Source organism: Camelus bactrianus, chromosome 9 (assembly GCF_048773025.1).
Source record: "Camelus bactrianus isolate YW-2024 breed Bactrian camel chromosome 9, ASM4877302v1, whole genome shotgun sequence".
Taxonomy (NCBI): Eukaryota; Metazoa; Chordata; class Mammalia; order Artiodactyla; family Camelidae; genus Camelus; species Camelus bactrianus.
Genome location: NC_133547.1, coordinates 66358021 through 66376844, shown reverse-complemented (window position 1 = coordinate 66376844; position 18824 = coordinate 66358021). Strand labels below are relative to the sequence as shown.

General features: G+C 43.1%; 1 protein-coding gene across 1 annotated transcript in view; it reads right to left on the bottom strand.

Annotated features, from left to right (window-relative positions):
- Positions 1-18564, bottom strand: part of CDH8 (cadherin 8) — a 314446-nt gene extending 295882 nt beyond the window's left edge. The window contains exons 1-2 of the mRNA XM_010967244.3: positions 18110-18564; positions 2893-3343 (exon numbers count right to left, since the gene is read on the bottom strand). Coding sequence (XP_010965546.2) covers positions 2893-3144 — 252 coding nt within the window. The 5' untranslated portion in view covers positions 3145-3343; positions 18110-18564. The remainder of the gene's footprint in view (positions 1-2892; positions 3344-18109) is intronic.
- Between the last annotated feature and the right edge of the window lie 260 nt (positions 18565-18824).

Below are 18824 nucleotides of genomic sequence, written 5' to 3'. Positions count from 1 at the left end.
AGAGCTTGAACTCAGTCTGCCGGGCCCGAGGCTCCCACCATGGTGACTCGCAGGAGGGCCTTTTAAAGAGCAGGTAAGCTCATAAGTAACTAATGCTTCTCAGCCAGTTCCTGGGGAGAAGCTCAGCGATGAAGTGGTTTAGTGTCAGATGTGGAAGAGCGTGCACAGAGATAAAACACTGTAAAGCACCGGTGGGCACCCCGATACAGGTCATCCCCACACTCGGTCTGACTCCTAATCTGAAGCAGTCACCTGAAATGCATTCGGAGCTTTGCTACAATCCAAGATCCTCAAAGGCTAAGCTGTAATAATTCAGGACCAATTTTCTTTAAAGGTAAATGTATATGATTGGAAATGTTTGCGGAAAAAGTCCTTCAGAAAATAAGCTTAACTGAGATTTAACGATCGTTTGGGAATTGGCCATGGCAGACAGAGGGGAAACAGCTAATTCATAAAAACAGTTGTAAAGAATCAGGAGCATGTTGGCCATTTCAGAATCCGAAGGTTCACTAGCAACACTTCTGTCATTCACAGAAGCATGAATTTCTCAAGTATTCCTAAGTTGCAGAAGGATGATAAATGCCTCGTGGTTTGCCTCTCTCTCTGTTGTTACATTTAAAGAATGGAGGTAAAATTAGTCATTAGATTCTGAGCCTAAAACAAACCCCAATTTAATTACTTTTTCTGTTTAGATAAAAATGGAAAGTTCTTCTGGGCATAGCAAGTTTGTTTATATTACACAAGACACCATCAGTGCGATATACCTCCTTAGAGTTAACTAACAGAAACAGGCAGAAAATATCCATCAATTATGTATGTATGCACGTATTGTATGTCCCAAATTTCATATGGTATAAAAACACCTTGCCTCAGGGCTGGCTAAAGAAGTTTTGAATATCCAGAAAGTAAGAATTTAAGGACTCTGCATTCTATATTCAATAATTCTTAAGTGCAAATTATAGTTTAAATACATGGTAGCTAGTCACTATGATGTAACAGGATACGGTGGGTAAAAATATGGCCTTGGGAATCCCTAACCTGATTCAGATTCAGGTCATTTTCTAGCTCTGTGATCTTTGTTTGCTTTATTAATCCATCTGAGTCTCAATTTCTGCATGTACCAAAAAAAAAAAGAAAGAAAGAAAGAAAGAAAGAAAAAGATAATGTGGTCAAGAAGCTCCTATTCAAACTCCAGAGGCCAGATGTGTTTTGGCACTGAGAAGTTCTCACATTTAGAAATGTATGAAGGTAGATAAACTATAGGAAGTGAAACCCTCAGCAGAGTGGTGGCAGCACCCTGTAATCCAACACATTAACATTTCTGCTGAGAAATAAGTGAACAGTCACAGTAATGGGATGCATTATGACTACAAATAGCCCCCAGTCAGTTCTGCTGCCTGAGTTTGTAGCAAGCATACCAAAAAATCTGTCAGAGATTTTTTTAAGTTTTTGACTTGGACGAATAAAGGAGTATAGACCTCTTTTATACATATGTTGTTTGTTTTTGTGTATATATGTATGAATATTCCTACACATATATATCACAAGAACAGGAAGGAGCTATTGTTAGAATCAAATAGAATTGTGCCCACAAAGAGCTTTTATAATAGTGCTCAATACATAACAATATTGGCCAGAACGTGAATTTCCTGAAGGCACGGATCATTGTTTTGTTCACTGACAGGCCCCCATGTGCCAGAAAAAGTGTTTGGCACATAGAAATAGCTCAATAAATATTCTTTGAATGATTCATGATATTGCCTCATCCAGATTTCCCTTGTCTAAGTAGAACTATACGAAATGAGAAAACATAACCCTTGGGGAGGCTCAATTTGCTTTGCAGGACAATGAGGTAGAAGCAGGAATGCAATCAGAAGTTCCTAATGAAACACGAAGTGTTAACTCAAGTCTTGAAGATCAATACTCAATTCTCCTTTAAAAAAAAAAAATCACTGCATTTGGGAAATGAATTATATTGACATGATTCACTTCTGAATTTGACTTATCAGGAAAATCAGTCATTGGTAGCCTCATAATTGGAATTCTCCCTACGATGATGGTGTGCATCAAAAGTAACAGAAGCTTATGAACGATTCTGAGGAATAAACATGTATGGTCTTCAATAACCCTCAGTGAGATTTTGAAAAGCAAGCAGCATGCATCTACCCAAGGAACATGTTGTCTCACCTGCCAACAACAGCAAAACAAATGTAAATCCAGTTTAACACATCTATGCATGTGCACACACACACACGCACACTTTACTAAACCAAAATTTTGATTCTATACATTTGATTCCACCTGACAATGAATGAACTAGTTTCCTACTGCAGAGTTCCCTGAATTAACAGTACAAAGCAGTGCTAAGCATCCACTCCAAGAATTTCCCTTTCTCCTTCCTAGGTTAATGATTGAAACAACAAACAAACAACAAAAACAAACAAACAAAAAGGACAAAAATCTACCTGCAACTGGAGATACATGGCCTCAAAATAAAATGAAACAAAATAACATCTTAGGAATCAAGGTGGTAGAAATTCAAACCAAGCAAGTGCTTTAAGTTACCAGAAAAGGTTTGGTGTGCAGATTTCTTGTATGAAATAAGAAAGAAAAAGCTTATTTTTGAGGAATTACACAAGAGTTATCCTATCTATGATGAGGAGGGAGAGGTGGGGAGAGGATGAGCCTTCCCAAGAAGCACAGTTTGTCTACACTTAAAACTGTTACCGTGGGATTATTCATATTCCGAAAGAAACTACAGGTAAACTAACTAACCATCTGGCCTAAAGTACGTACAGCTAAGTGTTAGGCGGCAACAGCGACAAGCCTCATGGTAAAGATCTAGAGACCAGCCACAGATCCTGAAACTGGGGTCTTAAAAACAACGCTTACCCGGCCAACAAGGATCGGTTCAGGTCCAGAAAACTCTTCCAGGACAAACATTTGATTCCAAACCCAGCCTCTTTTGGAGCGGTTCAAAATCCGCTGTTCTTCACTCAGCCTGCTTAGTTCCAAAGGGGATCCACTCATTAAAGCTGGAGACTGATTCATCGGAGCCATGTAAATGCAAGGGGGAAGACTAATCCATATTATTATTAATGGAGTCCAGAGATCCAAGAGCGTGTCCGCTAGCCGTCCTGGCATGGTCCCACCAGTTAAGCAAATCACCACGAAAATGAGACAATTATTTTTTTTGCCTCCGGTCTGCAGCCATCCAATTCATCATGCAGTGCCGAGCATTTACTTACAGCTCTGCCACGTGTTTATAGCACAGGAAACAGACATCATCTAAGCAGTTTTTCTAAGACCACGATCCATTGGCTTTCCTTCTCATTGAAATTTCCTGCAAAACACAAGGAGGAAGAAAGATAAAGGTTCACTGCAACAGGTTTCCAAACAAAAGTACTGCTTGTCAAAAGCATGTAAGTGAACAACAGTGGATTTTTCCCAAGCCCTGAGTTAAGAAAGTGGATCTGAGGAATTAGAACAAATAGGCTAATAGGTCCTTTTATGCTTTAAGCTTTATTTAGACTTTCATATTAATTTTTTTATTTATGTTTCTTATCAAAAACTGCTTCAACTAACTGAAATTATCTTTTCCCTCCTTGCTTCTTTCCTTCCTCTTTTTCTTCCTTCCTTCTTCCTTCCCTTCCTTCCTCCTCTCTCTCCATTCCTCCCACTGTCGCTTTTCTTAAGTCTTTTTGGTTGTAATGCAGGTTTGAGCGTATGACAGTGGAGCCCTCTTGTTCTCTTGTAGAGATTACAAACTCCTTCCTTCCTTCCTTCCTTCCTTCCTTCTCTCCCCACAATGCCTACTTTAAAGATAAGTTCTAATTCACTTTAGGCTGAACTATGTGAATAAACTAGCTTTCAATGGGTAAATTTTTTTAAAAAATTACAAATGAAAATGAGAAGGGAAATATCCCCCATTTTTTACAGTCTTAGCTGCCACAACCCATCAGAAAGGATCATCCAGTTCAGGGTGCAGAATGCAATTCTCTGCTGGGATGCTAATAATGAGTGAATAAAATTAGAATGCTCCTAGAGAGAAATTCTGTAATGTCCAGCATGTATGTTATAATCAGGACAGTGTCAAGGCTCCCATTCCAGATGTACAGTTGAACAGGAGATTTAAATTATGAAAAGCTCCTTTGGGAATGAAATATGGTAAAAATACAATTTTCAATTGAGGCGATTCAGAAAGGAATGGGCAAAAAGGAAAAAAAAATCCCCATTACCTGAGGTGTCAAATACATTTTTTGCTTACCTTCAGCGTGGCAAAACGTGTTTCTTCCCTCTCAAAAAAAATATTTTTAAAGAAATAATGTCCACTGCAGATCCCAGAGAAAAGCCTTGCTGAATTAGATTAAATGGGAAAATAATTCCTTAGGACACCATCGGGAACAGTTTGGCTCAGGGAATTCATAATGGGGTAGGGAACCTTTCCCCTGTGGGTCCCTGGTTCCATTCTGGCTCAGAATGGGAAAGCAGGAAAGCCATTAACATTGGCTGGGCTAGTGAGTGGCCTTAGTGAAGCCAGCTGAAAAGGGCAGACCCAGATTCTGCTGCAACGGCAGGCAGATCTGATCTAACAAGATGGTCAGTGGAGTCGCCCTGCTTGTCACTCTTTGCCTGGGCTCCACTCAATCACTGGGACTCTCTCTGTACCTCAGAAGAGGCCCCACCCTGGTGAGTGCACAGGGGAGACACTGCAAGCAGCAGCTGTTTTGGAAACTGAAGGGGAGAAAAGCTTTCAACAGGGAACCAACTCAGAGCAAACAGAGTCCAGAATGATGTCCTCAACTTTCGCTAGAATTGCAGCCCCATGCAGGGAAATCAGCCTTCCTTTAAAGCAGATTTCCAGTAAGGCCTTCTCTCATCCCAGCGTGAGAGCACACCTTTGCAAGCTTTACATTTGAAACGAAACAAATTTCAAAAGGTCTTGATAAGAAATCCCAAACTAATTAATATCTTGTTGAATTGCCAATCCAGTTAAAGAGCATTTACACTTAAAATACTGAAACAGCATTCCAGCACACTCATCACACACCATGCTCTCTCACAGACACACGGCAGGGACAGTGCTATGGGATGATTCTGTCATTCGGCAGACCGTCTGTTTTACAGGCAGAGAAGCCTGGGCTCGAATCCCAGCTCACCGCACTTGCTTTCTCTGTAATAATGGACGAAACACTGAAGTTCTCTGAGCTTCCATTTTTCTCTTTTGCAAAATGGCAATGATAATTCCTACTTTCCAGGCAGGAGGGTGATTCAGAAACTGGACTCATGTAAAGCAGCCACAACATGGGAAGTGCCCACTAAGCTGCGGTGCCTGGGGTTTTCCTGAGCCAGACTAGGGGGCGGGTACTGACAGGGTCCCTTGCCCTTCAGAGGCAAATGAATGAGCAAAGAGTTAAGCTGTGTGACCTCTGCAGTAGGGGCAGTCCAGGTAGGAGAGTCAGGTAAAGGCAGTAAACATCTTCCCCAAGGTGGAGTGTGGGAGGGTGACGGTCATGCTGCTGACAGAAGGGCTGGGCCATGTTACACGGAAGGCGATGCTCGTTCTAAACATGGAGCATCAGCCTCAATGCTTCTCAGGGATAAGAGGCTTCTTGCCTCCAAACATACCCTGCTCCGGGATGGGCCAGACCTGAATGCTCAAGAGCTCTGCCGACCGCTCTGCGATGGCCTGAGTGCTACAAAAGCAGAACCATGAGATGGTTATGAGAGCTTCCTCTAGTGCCAGCCAGCCTGGGGTTTGAATTCGAGTTAAAGTACTACCCTTACCAGTTGCATAGCTAGGGGGGGAGGGGGGTCAATTAACAAGAAAAATTACTATAATAATAAGTACTTAACTGGTTTATTTGGAGGCTAAAAATACATAGTCTTGGCATAGCAATTAAGAAAGATAAGATTGTACAGTTATTTTTAAACTGTGTCAAATATTCTGCAAGTATTCTCTGGCATCTGCTCTGCTGTTAATGATTCTGGGATAAGGAAGTTTAATCCTGAGTTACTTCTAAGATACTTTCTAAGATACTTCCTTGACGGAAGCCACCAAGAGGACGGAATGCCACCAAGCTATGCAGGACGGAATGTGACACAGTTGGTACCCTACCTGAACTTGCTAGAATCAGGTAAAAAGTAATAATGGACCTTGAAACAATTTTATACAGTGACATAGCTTCACTAGTTAGAATGAACAGATTAATAAAGGAATACATGCACAAAGCATCCATTAACACAGTATCTTACAGTTAGATAAAAGCTTACCATGCCTTGTACTGTTTTGTGTAAAACAGAGGTGCAGAATAATTAAATGACTTGCCTGAAGAACACCTTCAGTAAAGAGCAAACCATTGTTTGAATCTAGGTAATCTAATATCAAAATTCTTTCTTGTCACAATGCCCTCTCTCATTATATGAATATTTGATGAGCGTACACTGTGGGTCAGGCACGAAGGATAGAAAAGCAAACAGATCATCTTCAGGAAGCCAAGAGTCTAATGGGTGAGACTAAGAAATAGGTAGTTAACAGTGTTTAGTGGAATATAGTCTGAGAAGGGTTAGGGTAATGCAGGGTGATGGTATGTCCCTCATCTTCACCACCTTAAAGAAGGCTTCCCGGAGGAAGTGTCATCTAAATGTTGAGAAGGAATTGCCCAACTGGGGACCAGAAAGGTGGTGGGATGGTGGTTGTAAAAAGGTCATTTAAGTCAATCAAACCAGCTACTACCATCTAACCCAGGATCCGTGAATGAATGAGCACCTAGCATAGTTTTCAAATCACTTCCTGTTACATCACCCAGTCCATGGCCATGGTACTGTCTTCCTACCCATCAAATTCACCCTAATCATGGTCTCTACGGAGTACATGTCAAATAGGGAGTCCTCTTCTCTGCCAGTCCTTTGTGAAGAGAAGAGCATGTTTGATTTCTGCAAAGCTTTGAGGAATAAAAGTAAGTGTCATCCCATGGAGAGGGTGTGGGAGACAGGTAAGTGCTATTCCTGTCCATCTCCTCATTTTTCGGAGAAGGATGGAGTGATTGACCGATGCCCTGAATTAGGTGGCAGAGCTCTCGTACCCAGTAACCCCTCGTACAGAGCTTCTGGACCAGAAACACCCATGTACCCCCTCCTCAAATGTTGCTGAATCCTTGAATCATGTGTGCTATTGCTTTATATTTCATTGGAACAGGCTCAGTTTTAAAATATTTATTTAAAAATGGAAAGCCAATGTGATTAAACAAAAAAGATGAATAGTGAACACTTAGAAAGTATTTGGGTATTAAATCACAAAGAAGGACATCCAGGACATACACACGGTATCACCAAGAAAAAGCATATGCAATTATGTATAGACATACCTTGTATGTTCAGATACATATCTGCTCTTCAAAGTAACCCAGTATTATTACTTTATTGCCATCATTCTCATTTTAAAGGTAAGCAAACTGAAGCGCAATGAAATTGGTATTTTAAATCATATTTAATTTTCACTTAACTAAATACTGTCAGAGCCTGAGATCATCTCTCTCTTGGTTGAAAAGAAAGACCAGCACCAGTTAGAGGCAAGGGTGTGCCGTTAAATATTTAGCAAGTAGCTCTCCGGAAAAAGAATCTCTGATTTCTGACTTCCAAGATATAAATACTTCCACTGTGACCAGTTTCAAGCTCTCAGTGTGACCACTAACCAGTTTTGGCAGTTCAAGAAAATTTAAGACCCAGTTCTGGTTAAGCCCAGTAAGAGCCACCTCCAGGAAACCCCTAGGTGGGTAATTCTCAAACGTTAATATGCATAAAAATCACCTGGAAGTCTTTCTAAAATGTGGATTCTGATCCGGTAAATCTAGGGTGGAGCCTGCAACTTTGCATTTCTAATAATCTTGTTACCGGGAAAAGGGAAATAAGAGTTACCTCGGTTCTTAGTCACCCAAAAAAAAGATTTTTGACGAAAGAAAGCATGATATACTCAAGAATTTTATTAGTGAAGAAAAAAAAGTAAAAGACAGTACGCTCCTGAGAATTGGGAGCGGGCCAATCCAAGAGGAAAAATGGCACCGTTCCTTTGTTTTTCCTGGTTTTTATATCCTGGTTTCGTGATTGATTGATTGACAGATCGGATTCCCGGCGCTCTGGCGCGCCCATCCCCTTTTGGGTAGGTTCATCGGGTCAGGGTATACCAGGTCCCCCTCCCATGCGTAGCTGCAGCGCTTTGATTTTAACTGGCTTCTTTTACTGGCCCTCATGTAGAAAAAGTAAAAATTTCTGGAGTCCCTTTTCCTGTATGCAGACACACTGCCATTTTCTGGGTTGTTCTTTTTCCCTCCCTCTCCCCCTACCCAGTGCTCATTTCTATTTAAACTACTGAACACTCTCACTTGTGCTACAGATGTTACTGATTAGAGGAACTCAGTTTGAGAAGCCTGGGATTCAAGAGAATAAAACCACCTCCCAACTAAGACGGCCTCCCTCAAATGGCTTGAGAGATTCAAAGGTGTGGTGAGAAAGTCACTGTCTCCTCAGTGTCATTTAACATCATGCCCACGAACTACTTACTACCACAGAACACACGTATATCAGACTTAGGGGAACTTGGCACTGGAGTGTATGAACATACAGGATCTTCTATGATGTCATAATGTGCTTAAGCCACTCCATCCCTACTTGATGAGCGACACTGGGAAAATGGCCCCAGCAGGTGGTGTGTTCCCATGCACGCTATGGGGGGTGGGGGTAAGACTCGGTCTTCACTTCGGCGAAGTCTGTCACTTGGAGGGAAATGGGATTCTGCTGTGACAACTGGAAGGACACGACTTACACGCCGCACCTCGGCCACAGGCAGAGCCAATGCTGTCCTCGCTGATGGCCAGAGAATAGCTTTGTAGGGATTCCTGAGATACTACCGAATGTGACATCACTGCTATCAGAATTAGTAAACATTGCAATAGGAGCTGCATACACAAACCGCTTAACTCTATGCAAGGAAGAAGAAACTGAGCGAAGTTGTAAAGCTTGGGTAAAAAAATCAATTTAGTTTTAGATTTTCTAACCACAGAATGTATATCTGGCCAAGCAATTCACTTTATTATAATGCTGCTGCATTGATTTACACCCGGAGAGTGAGATGAAGAGATTTTACAGTCTCTCTGGAATTCTTACAAATAAGGAAGTCCTCAGAATTCCCCATAAGACGGTATCTTGTTTTAGGTAAGATACTGACACTCCACCTTTGCAGTCACACTTACATTTTAGAGACACTTTTAATTACAGCCCAGATCTTGACTCTGCTGACCCCAACTTTTTTTTTTAAGGTGAACTCGGCCAACGCTCAGACACGTTAAGTCATTATGCAAAAACATACTGCGCCATCGATTTGGTAAACAACGTAGATTGAAGTTCCCAACGATGAGCCACACTCTAAAGTCTAAAATAAAAACGGCCTTTTACCAACACTTTAGAATTCAATCCTGCAGATTATTGTGGTTGACAGGAAATTATGCTTTTATTATCCACTGGGCTTAGTGGCCGCAATATTTCATGGAAGCAAAAATGACACACAGGACCAGAGAGTTTCTATTAAAAATGTTTCTGACCTTGAATTTAGAGCCATTAGCAGGCTGCTTCAAAACAGGTAAATGCACATTGAATTCAAAGTGGTATTTCAGGAACACAGGGTATAAGGTTCAGCGTGCGGCCTGGTGCTATTCACGCCAAGCCCTGGGTGACTACAGAGGAACAATATCTGCTTGAGTCCAAATACAAATATTCAAGAGAATCACCTTTCCTAAAGCCTTCAGAACTCCCTGACCAAGCTCCCTTGGCAGACTGGAAGTCTAATTTTTTTTTATTTACACACATACACACACACACATACACACTCTTCTCTCCCCTCAACCATAACCCTTCTGGACATCTTTCTTGGGCATCAGGTCATAAACTTATCCAGCTGCCTCTCAAAAGCATACTGTTTTGCTTGTTTTGCCACCCAGAATAAAACTTGCCAAATCCTTTTTGCTGTTAATGTATGTGTCAATACAAAAACACTGCATTTAAAAAAACAAAAACAAACAAAAAAAATACTGCATTTTTCTACTGTAATCTTTAGTTTTCCTTAAGTTCTATGATTACTGGTTACCATGGCACAAGCAGAGACAGATACATGATTGTTAGGTAGATAGATAGATAGATAGATAGATAGATAGATAGATAGATGCCTTCTCATCCTTCCCCAAGATGGAGTCAGAACTTTGTCTTCACACAGAAGCTTTCCTGCTATAGATATTTCAGAATGGGGTGTCTAAGTCTGTGACAAACACAGGAAGGTCAAGGTCCCTTTTCTAGTGTTTACTGACTCAGAGCTTTATTTAATAAACTTTCTTAGAATTATAAGGTTAGTTGAGATACTGAAGGTGAATCGATTCTGTTCGATCTTCTTAAGGCAGAACTGTATTGAAACCACCTAAAAGGTAACTCTAAGCCCCACCCTTCTCTTGCGGATTAGATAGAGCACCATTAGGAAGTCATTTCTCAAGTGTAAACTAAACCCCTCCTTCTCCATTTAAAAGCCACATCCTTTGCTGTCTTTAAAACAACCACTCAAAATTTAATAGCCGAAGAACTAAATGAGTGAAAACAATTTGTGCTGGCCCTTTGCTGGAGGAGGTCATGGAGAAGATGGGTTCACCCATGAGCTGGGCCCCGGCAGTCAGAGGCTTCTTACCCCTCCCTGTCCTGGGAATGCATGTTGCACCCACTCGTCCTGCAGGAGAAGCAGTTCAAAGATGTAGCCTTGAGAGAGTAATGTGTTACTGAGACAGTCTGGACGGTGTCTGTGCCTAAACCCCATTAAGGCCTCTATATAAACTTTAAGATTCTGGCAGGCAGGTGCAGAGATCTTGCGGCTTCCAAGACAAGTCTCCTATGTCAGTTCCCTTGCTCGTTAAACTCCTCCCAGTCTGGAGTGGTCTGTCTTCTTGGTCAGTCTCTCCTGGCCCTCTATGTACAATGGCCGGCTTTGAATTTCACGGCCCCAAATCCCAAGGTTGCAAACCACTACCCTTTAAATCAGAGCAACGACTAGGAATCAATCTTACTCTGAACAATCTTGTAACACAGCTAAACTGTGGGGGCACAAGGGTTGAGAGAGCATTGACCCTGGAGTCAGACAGAAGTCGTTTGAATCACAGTTCTATCATTCCTACAATAAGTGACCGGAGCAAATTCATCTCAATTGTGGCAGATGAGGAAAGTGACATGGAGGATGGTGAAAAAAATTAGACGAGATAAGCTTTGTAAAACTCTGTCAATGTAGCAATGATAGTTACTCTTTATTGAATGTTTCACCTGCTTAACAAAGAATCTTGACTGATTTTTTTAAAAAATTATTTTGCTTCAATTTCTTGCGTACATCAGTGGGGAAAATTCCATTGCTCTATGTAAATAGGGAAGAAATAAAATAACCTTCCAACTCTTGTTTTGACATGGCATGAACCAATTGGACATAAATGGAACAGCATTTCATAAATAGCTTTCCCTACCCACAGCTAACATACAATTAATGACTTCAAAGAGTTTTATGAGGCCTCTCAAGGGCAGTATTTTTAACCTCCCCCCAGCCTGGGGTCACCCATGTCTCTCTTTTCCACAGAAGACGTGGCATACCGGAACTACTCACTTACAATCAAATTGTTACCTACTCATTGAAAAACCCGGGACTTCTCTTCTACAAGAAAAATTCCTTTAGTCCCTACTAATTCAAAGACGAGGACAAAGTGATATCTAAACACTTCTCAGGCAGGAGTTCCGAGAAGACAATGCTAACTAGAGATTGGGTTTAGGTAGTGTCTGCTTCCCAAAATATTTCACAGCTTTCTTCTGTGTATTTCAAGGAATTTTAGCACTACTGATGACGGTTAGAAATTAGGAGCTCCCCCTTCCTGTCTGAGAAATGTGGACATGGTTAGAATCAGTTATATCACACAACCAGGGCTACTGAGTTGGTGACACTGAAACTGAAATGCAGCCAAGTGTCCCAGCGTAATAAATGAAGATGCTGCAAAGTAGATTATAGTGTGTAATAACCACACTTGTAAGTACACCTTTCTGTCATTATTTCATGTTTCAAGGACTTTATAGCTTAAAAACCACCCACTGGCACTGTTGCCATGAACTATGTATGGACACAGATGATGGACAGGTAGGTAGACAGACAGCAAGCACTCATTGGACAAAAACAATACTGAGATACCACACGGAATGTATGGTCCACGAAAATAAAATTGCTTATTCAGATTCTAAGTGTACTATCTTCAGCTACTATATTTTAGTAAAACTCAAAGACAAGTATGTTTTACTATCCTAATCGAAATAGATATGAATTCATTTTTTTTCATATTTCTGAGACCACCATTTTAAAGATAGAAATACTTGGACAACAGAAAAGTTAAATTCTGTTTGCCAAGCTGAAACAGCAATAGGGTAAAACACAGCGTGCAATGTGACCTTAATTTTTACATCAGATTTTGGAGATGAGGTTGCATAGATAAGAAGGAAAAGCATTCCCTTATGATCATCTCTAGCACTCCCCCGTCTACTTATTTTATGTTATTTGTGTCACATCAGGAATCAAATAATCATGTTTTATGCACTAATCCAACTAGAAAGAAACAATGCATGGAAAATATGGTTCTTACTGTTAATAGGATTGAATATAGCATAATAACATTTTCACTTAATGATATACATAGGAAGAATTAAGAAGATTTCCATTTAATATTCCTGTGGAGTATATTCCATTTGCTTAAAATATCAGTAAACATATCCACAATGCACCTTACCATGGAATGTTTTTTTTTTTCCTGTGTGCATTGAGGGCCAGGTATCCTGCTGATTAAAATCAGTATAGAGGAATATACAATTGTCTTCTAAGACTCAGATTTGCACTTCACATGAGGTTGACGTGAACTGTTCCATCCAAATACAAAATGTATTAAAGAGAGGAAGAAGAGAGGGAGGGAGGGAGCAAAGGAAGGAAAGAAGAAGTAAGTTCTTCCTCAGGTATTTCTTAATACGTCCCCTGCAAGGGAAAGGTGCATGCAACGATTCCATAATTAGAGCATTTCCCCAGTAAAATGCAACTTTGCATCACATACAGTTTAATAGCCTTTTTGATGCAAGTTTAGTCTTGGAGGCATTCTCAGTTTTACAAAGCTGAATTATGTCATTTTTATATGCCCATATCATTTGAAAAATGATTTCAAGGGAGAAATATATGCTTTGTGAAACATAAATAAAATGGATTTTTTTTTCAAAAAGAGAAAAGCTGTGTCTAAGAATAAACTTGGGGCAATTTATGAAATTCCTGTAGAGAAAACTGAGGTAGATTGTCACAGTATTGGACTTTGGTTATAACTGCATCCCTCCCTCCCCTTTACTGAGAATCCCCCAGGAAAAGGAAAAAAGGCATAGTGTTTGCTAATCATTAATGCATTAAATCGATGCTTACTGAACACTAACTCTATGCTTAGCCCTCAGCCATCACCCTTCTAGCATTTGCAGTTGTCTTTGGCAAGAAGGGTAGGGAAGGAGACTGTGTGAAGGTCCTAAATAAAAAGGTTATTCTTTTAGGATGTCCAAAAAGATACAGAAAAATCACATCTATTTCTACTTACTAATAGAACTTTATTAAACAACAACAACAACAACAACAACAACAACAACAACTTCTAAAGGCAAGAAGGTAGATGATACTGGTGATACGGAATAGCACATGACATTTAAAACTCAGGAAATAAAAACTCGGGACATGATAGAAAAAGGAAATAGCATTGGCCCCAGTGCTTTGCCGTGAAGATGCGCCTGGCGATTTAGTTCACGGCAACATATGGGAGAAGCAACTAAATGGCATCCCTTGAAATTATTTCTTTTCTGACCTCTTGAAGTTGCCAAGTTCAACTAATTTTCTCCTCCTGGTTCTATCTGAAGCGGGTTCCAGAGGCAAGAACCAACAGTTCAGCAGAGATATATTGCACACATCACATCATCACAACTTTCTAGGGGAACGAAACAAGCGCAGACCAACAGCTCTTTGGATAATGAAGCCCCACGACATCAGCTGACAGCCTTCAACCATCAAAACATTATTCTATTTCACAAATACACATTTATGAGAGTCTGGAAAAAAATTGTCCCCCACTACAAACAGATATATCTGCTTTAAAAGACTAGTCAACATACAAATCTAAGGAACCAGGAGTGCAAATCAAATAATCTAAGGCAGATGAAATGACAAAGGGAATATGACCAAAATCTCCTACTTGAACCAATAAGTAAGTTAGTTATCTGGGCACGTTTTCAGGTTTTCTAAAAGTAAGCTGAGTGTGTGTGTGTGTGTGTGTGTGTGTGTGTGTGTGTGTGTACAACACAGAATATAGAGCAACAGGAATCAGCCTTGGTTTAATTCTACACTCTGTAGGTGTGTAACACACCAAAGTCAGAAGCCTTTTCCTAAACTAAAAAGCAAAGTTAGTCCATTTCAGCTGTACATGCCAACAGTGCTGAAAACAGAGAGAAAACTGCATCATTTTTCCTGCTTCTCTGAATAACACTGTAAGAAATATAAAATGACCAAAACCAGGGTCAGCAGCATCACTGAGCAAAACGTTTTCAAAAGGAAGTCTTGGGGCCGTAGACTGCATCTACAACGGCTATTCTGATTATGCTTGTTCCCTGATTTGTCTAAAACTTTGCTGATGGGATAGAAAAGAATGGTTGGAAATATAAACTGAATGTCATCTTGACCATGAAAAGCTTTTGGTAGTACACGGAAAATTTGCTCAGATTGGAATGCTGATAAAGTCGTTAAGGTGTGCCACCTTGAGTAGAAAAAGATGAGGATTATTATTTTTTCTTTGAAGCGTTAATTTCCTTCTAATGATGAGGTTTCCTGAACAGTTGATGTGCAGATTCTAACTTCCTGTATGTGCTTGTTCCTGTTTCCTTTCCAATAAACAGTGAAAGGAACCTGGAAGGGAAAGCCATGCGGTACACAGTTTCTTGAACAGGATCATTATACCCTCATTCTTTGGAGTTCCCTTGCTTTGCTCCAACAATCGGGTGCTCCCTGCTAACCAGGAGTATCAGACCTTAAATCTGTGCAGAGTTTGCAAGGCAATGTTGCATCATGAGTATATTTATATAACAGCCTTTACAAATGCCTTCTCAAGTGGTCTATTACATCCTGCTGAGCGTGTTTTATGGGTTGTTTAGTACACTGCCATTGGCTACTTACACTGTGTTCAGTACTAAATTAAGGGGTTGCTTTAGAAGACTACTATCTTAACCAGAGTTCTACTTAATACCCAAATAAAGTTATTTTACAGGCTAAAGACGTCCTTCCCTTTCGAGCTGGTATATGTATAGCAGGCAAATGGAGCTGCTATTCCAGTGAGGGCTGCTATAAAATTGTTCTTCAGCTAAACTCGTAACACCTTCAAAAGCTCAAGAAATGCATCCTGGACACCCAAAATGCAGCTCAAACATGTTGAGTCTTGAGTAGAGATATTTACCCTCCTGGAGTCTTTAGAGTTGTAGGAGACTATAGCTTCTAAGGCAGAATAATTGATTTTTAATAGTAATAATAATTGGAAATACAAGATCCAGGTTGCAGGGGAGAACGATTAAAAAGTTTGAATGACAGCATTGCAGCATAAATTTCAGAGAACATTAGCAGTGCCTTTAAAATATTTGGTCTGTTTGCAATGGTCATGGGATACCCTGATGCCCCTTTGAGTGTCCTGGGGAACAGAATGAGGAAGATGAACTGTCACTGAACAGCCCTGAATGAAGCAATCCCCAGAACTGCTGAGAAGGCTCTTCTCTCTGTTTTCGGAACAGATTTTCTCAACTCCAAGCCCTCTTCAGAGTCCAGGAAAAAAATATATCAAAGGTGATTTAAAATCCTGCGACTGCTCCAGCATGAAATGACTATGTGATGGGGAGCCTCAAATCTGCTAAAGCAGAATTACAGAATATTATTATTACTAGTATTATTTAATAAGAGGGATAGCCCTAGAATTTCTTTCAGCCACAGAGCTCAGGGAAGTGGAAAAACATGTCTGGACATGATGATTATGAGGAACTCTCTTTGAGGGATTAAAAAAAAAAAACTGTAACCCTCAGAGGACACCCTTCAAAGAAAGGTATCAGGCCTCTCTGTGAAAGAATCTTTCTCTTTCTCTCTGACACACACACACACACACACACACACACTCTCTCCCTCTCTCCAGATAGAACCCCTGCAAAGCTGGACACAGCTGTTGAAAAGCAAAAGCCAGGCAGAAATTTCATCTGTGCTTGCCATGAACAACAGGGCTCATTTTGCATGCAGTGGGGTACAGCAGCCAGGTTGAATGGACGGAAAATCCTGCTCCTGAATCTTACATAAATATCTCTCTCCCACACATAGTTTTCCAGTTGAAAAGCTCCCATAATGAAGCCGGGGGTGACAGCCTAGGGAGGGTTGTTAACCATTGAGATGGCTGTCAGGAGTGCTGTAAAGAGGGCAGGCGCTTCCGAAGGGCCCCAACCCTTCCCAGTCCCTCTCATCTGCTTCGCGGCGGTACCCCATTCCAGAGGGCAGTGCTCGCATACCTTCTCCAGCGTCCCCGCTCCCATTGTCAGCCCACAAACACAGTGAAGCCGGCGAAAGAAAGCAGCCGGCTGATCTGATTAGCAGCTCCGGCGCGCTAAGGGATGATCGGATCATGCCTCTTAAAGAGGAAACTCTTGTGGAATCTTCAGGAAAGGGTGGTAAAGTTGAAAGGATCTTTACTCGCTTGCTTGGTTATAAGCTCTATTCTTTAATTGGAGCTGAAGTGAGCAGCTGCCAGCTTGATTTTCCACCACCGACTAATGTGCGTTTGCAACAATAAACAATTAATGTTTGATTTCTTACATTTAGCAAGCCAAGCAAACAGCTGCTATCTCGGCTCGCGGAGGCAAACTGGCTAGTCCTGGACGTGCCGCTGACTCTGTGTCTGCGGGGAAGGGTCCACGATAACGAAACTTTGAGGATTTTGCCAGATTGGGTGAGGAAGGCTTTGGTCTTGGGGAGAGAAGAGGCACAGGGAATTGCGGATACCTGTTGGCATCATCGTTGGCGGTGGCTGGTTTTCTCCGTCTCCAGGGTTGGCTGGAGCCTGGGAGAACGGGAGCAGATTCCTTATGAACCTGTTACGCGTTGGCAGAACCCAGGCGAGAGCCCGCTTTTCCTCGGGTCCTGCGGGGGGCGCGACCCGCCCCACAGGGGTTCGCGGATGGGGAAGAGTGAGATGTCAGAAACCGCAGCTCCGGGCTCCGCGGGCGCTGTGAGACAAGGAGTCCCCGCCTCCGCTTGGGGGTCTCTGTGAGTGCAGTCTCGCTGGTTCCGGGAGGACCCTGCCTGGGGGTCCTGCCTGGATGCGGGGCAGCATCTTAGCGATCGCAGAGCCGCGGTGCGGCTGGGGAGCCCGGCAAGTTTGCGGTGGGCACTGCGCCTCCCGGGCTGGAGCAGCCACTTGTGGGAAAGCCTCGCACCGGGGCTTGCGCTGCTGTGTCGTGGCCCGCGGCCCCACCGCGAGGGTCGCCCTCCCTCTCCTCGGGGGTGGGGTGGTGCAGCAAACCAGCCAGAGGGCACCCTCAACCCCCTACGCCTCCTTTCAACTGGGGCTCGCACCCGCCTCTCATCCAGCGGCGGGTGCTTCCCATTCACCGCACAGACCCCGCAGTGAAGGCGCGCGGCTGCGGCGGCGCCTGCCTGTGTCGCGAGGCGGCGAAATCGCCAGGCGACCGCAAGGAGGGAGCCCGGCAGGAAAACTGGAGGAGCACAGCCTGCTTGCTACTCCCCAGGATCTACTGTCAGAGTAGGTTGCCAAAATCGTCAGGTAAAACCCTGAAGCGTCCCCATCAGCTGTGCATTGCAGGAAAAAAGACTCAGCTCAACCCTGCGGGGAAGGAGGCGCGCAAGGAGTCCGAAGGGGCAAGGGGATTCCTAAAAGAAACGGTCCCTTTTAAGACCTCGGGGCATTGATTAAACCGGGGGGGGGGCGCGGGGAGGGGGACCACTTACTCTTGTGGGGCTCTGCGCTGGCGAATTTCAAGCCTCTTAGTTCACAAATGGCTGGAGGGGCTCGGGGTCGACTCCCGATGGCGGCAAGTACCAAGCGATCCCCGCGCGCTGGGCAGCCGCCTCCGGATCGTGTTCATGCCGCTCAGAGCTGCGGGGCTTGGTGCGGAGACACCGGGCGGGCGCGCCGGGATCTGGGTGTCTGCAGCCGAAAGTGCAGCTTTGCTGGGTGGACGCGACAGTCTGTGCAGAAACCAGCGACAGCGGATGAGCTTCGAGGAGGCAGGGAGATTCCAAATAGATCCACTAATTCTGGGCTGAGCGCTCCAGCGTGCGAGCCCGCTTGCCTGCCAAATGTAACTGTGAAGTGATGTGGAAAAGTGAGCCGGGTGCCTCCCCTGACGGATCTCATTGGGCAGAGCGCAGAGGCAGGTCTACCACTTGGAAATTCATGTAAGCGGGCCCCCTCCCCGCCCCCTCCCCGTCTCCCCGCCGAGCTCCGGCGCGCTCGCTCCTTCGCTCTCTCCCCCTGCCAAGTGGGCGCACAACTTTTCGCTCCTCGCTCCCGAGCACGCCCCGCGCGTCTCCGCCGCCGGAGCTACCGGTGAAGATGCGCCCTTCCGCGCGGCGTGCGCAGCCAGCGGAAGGCCAGGCTCCCGGATAAGAGGGCTGGCAGACGATTAAAGGATGCGAAGGAGGTATCCGCGTGCTTTCTCTC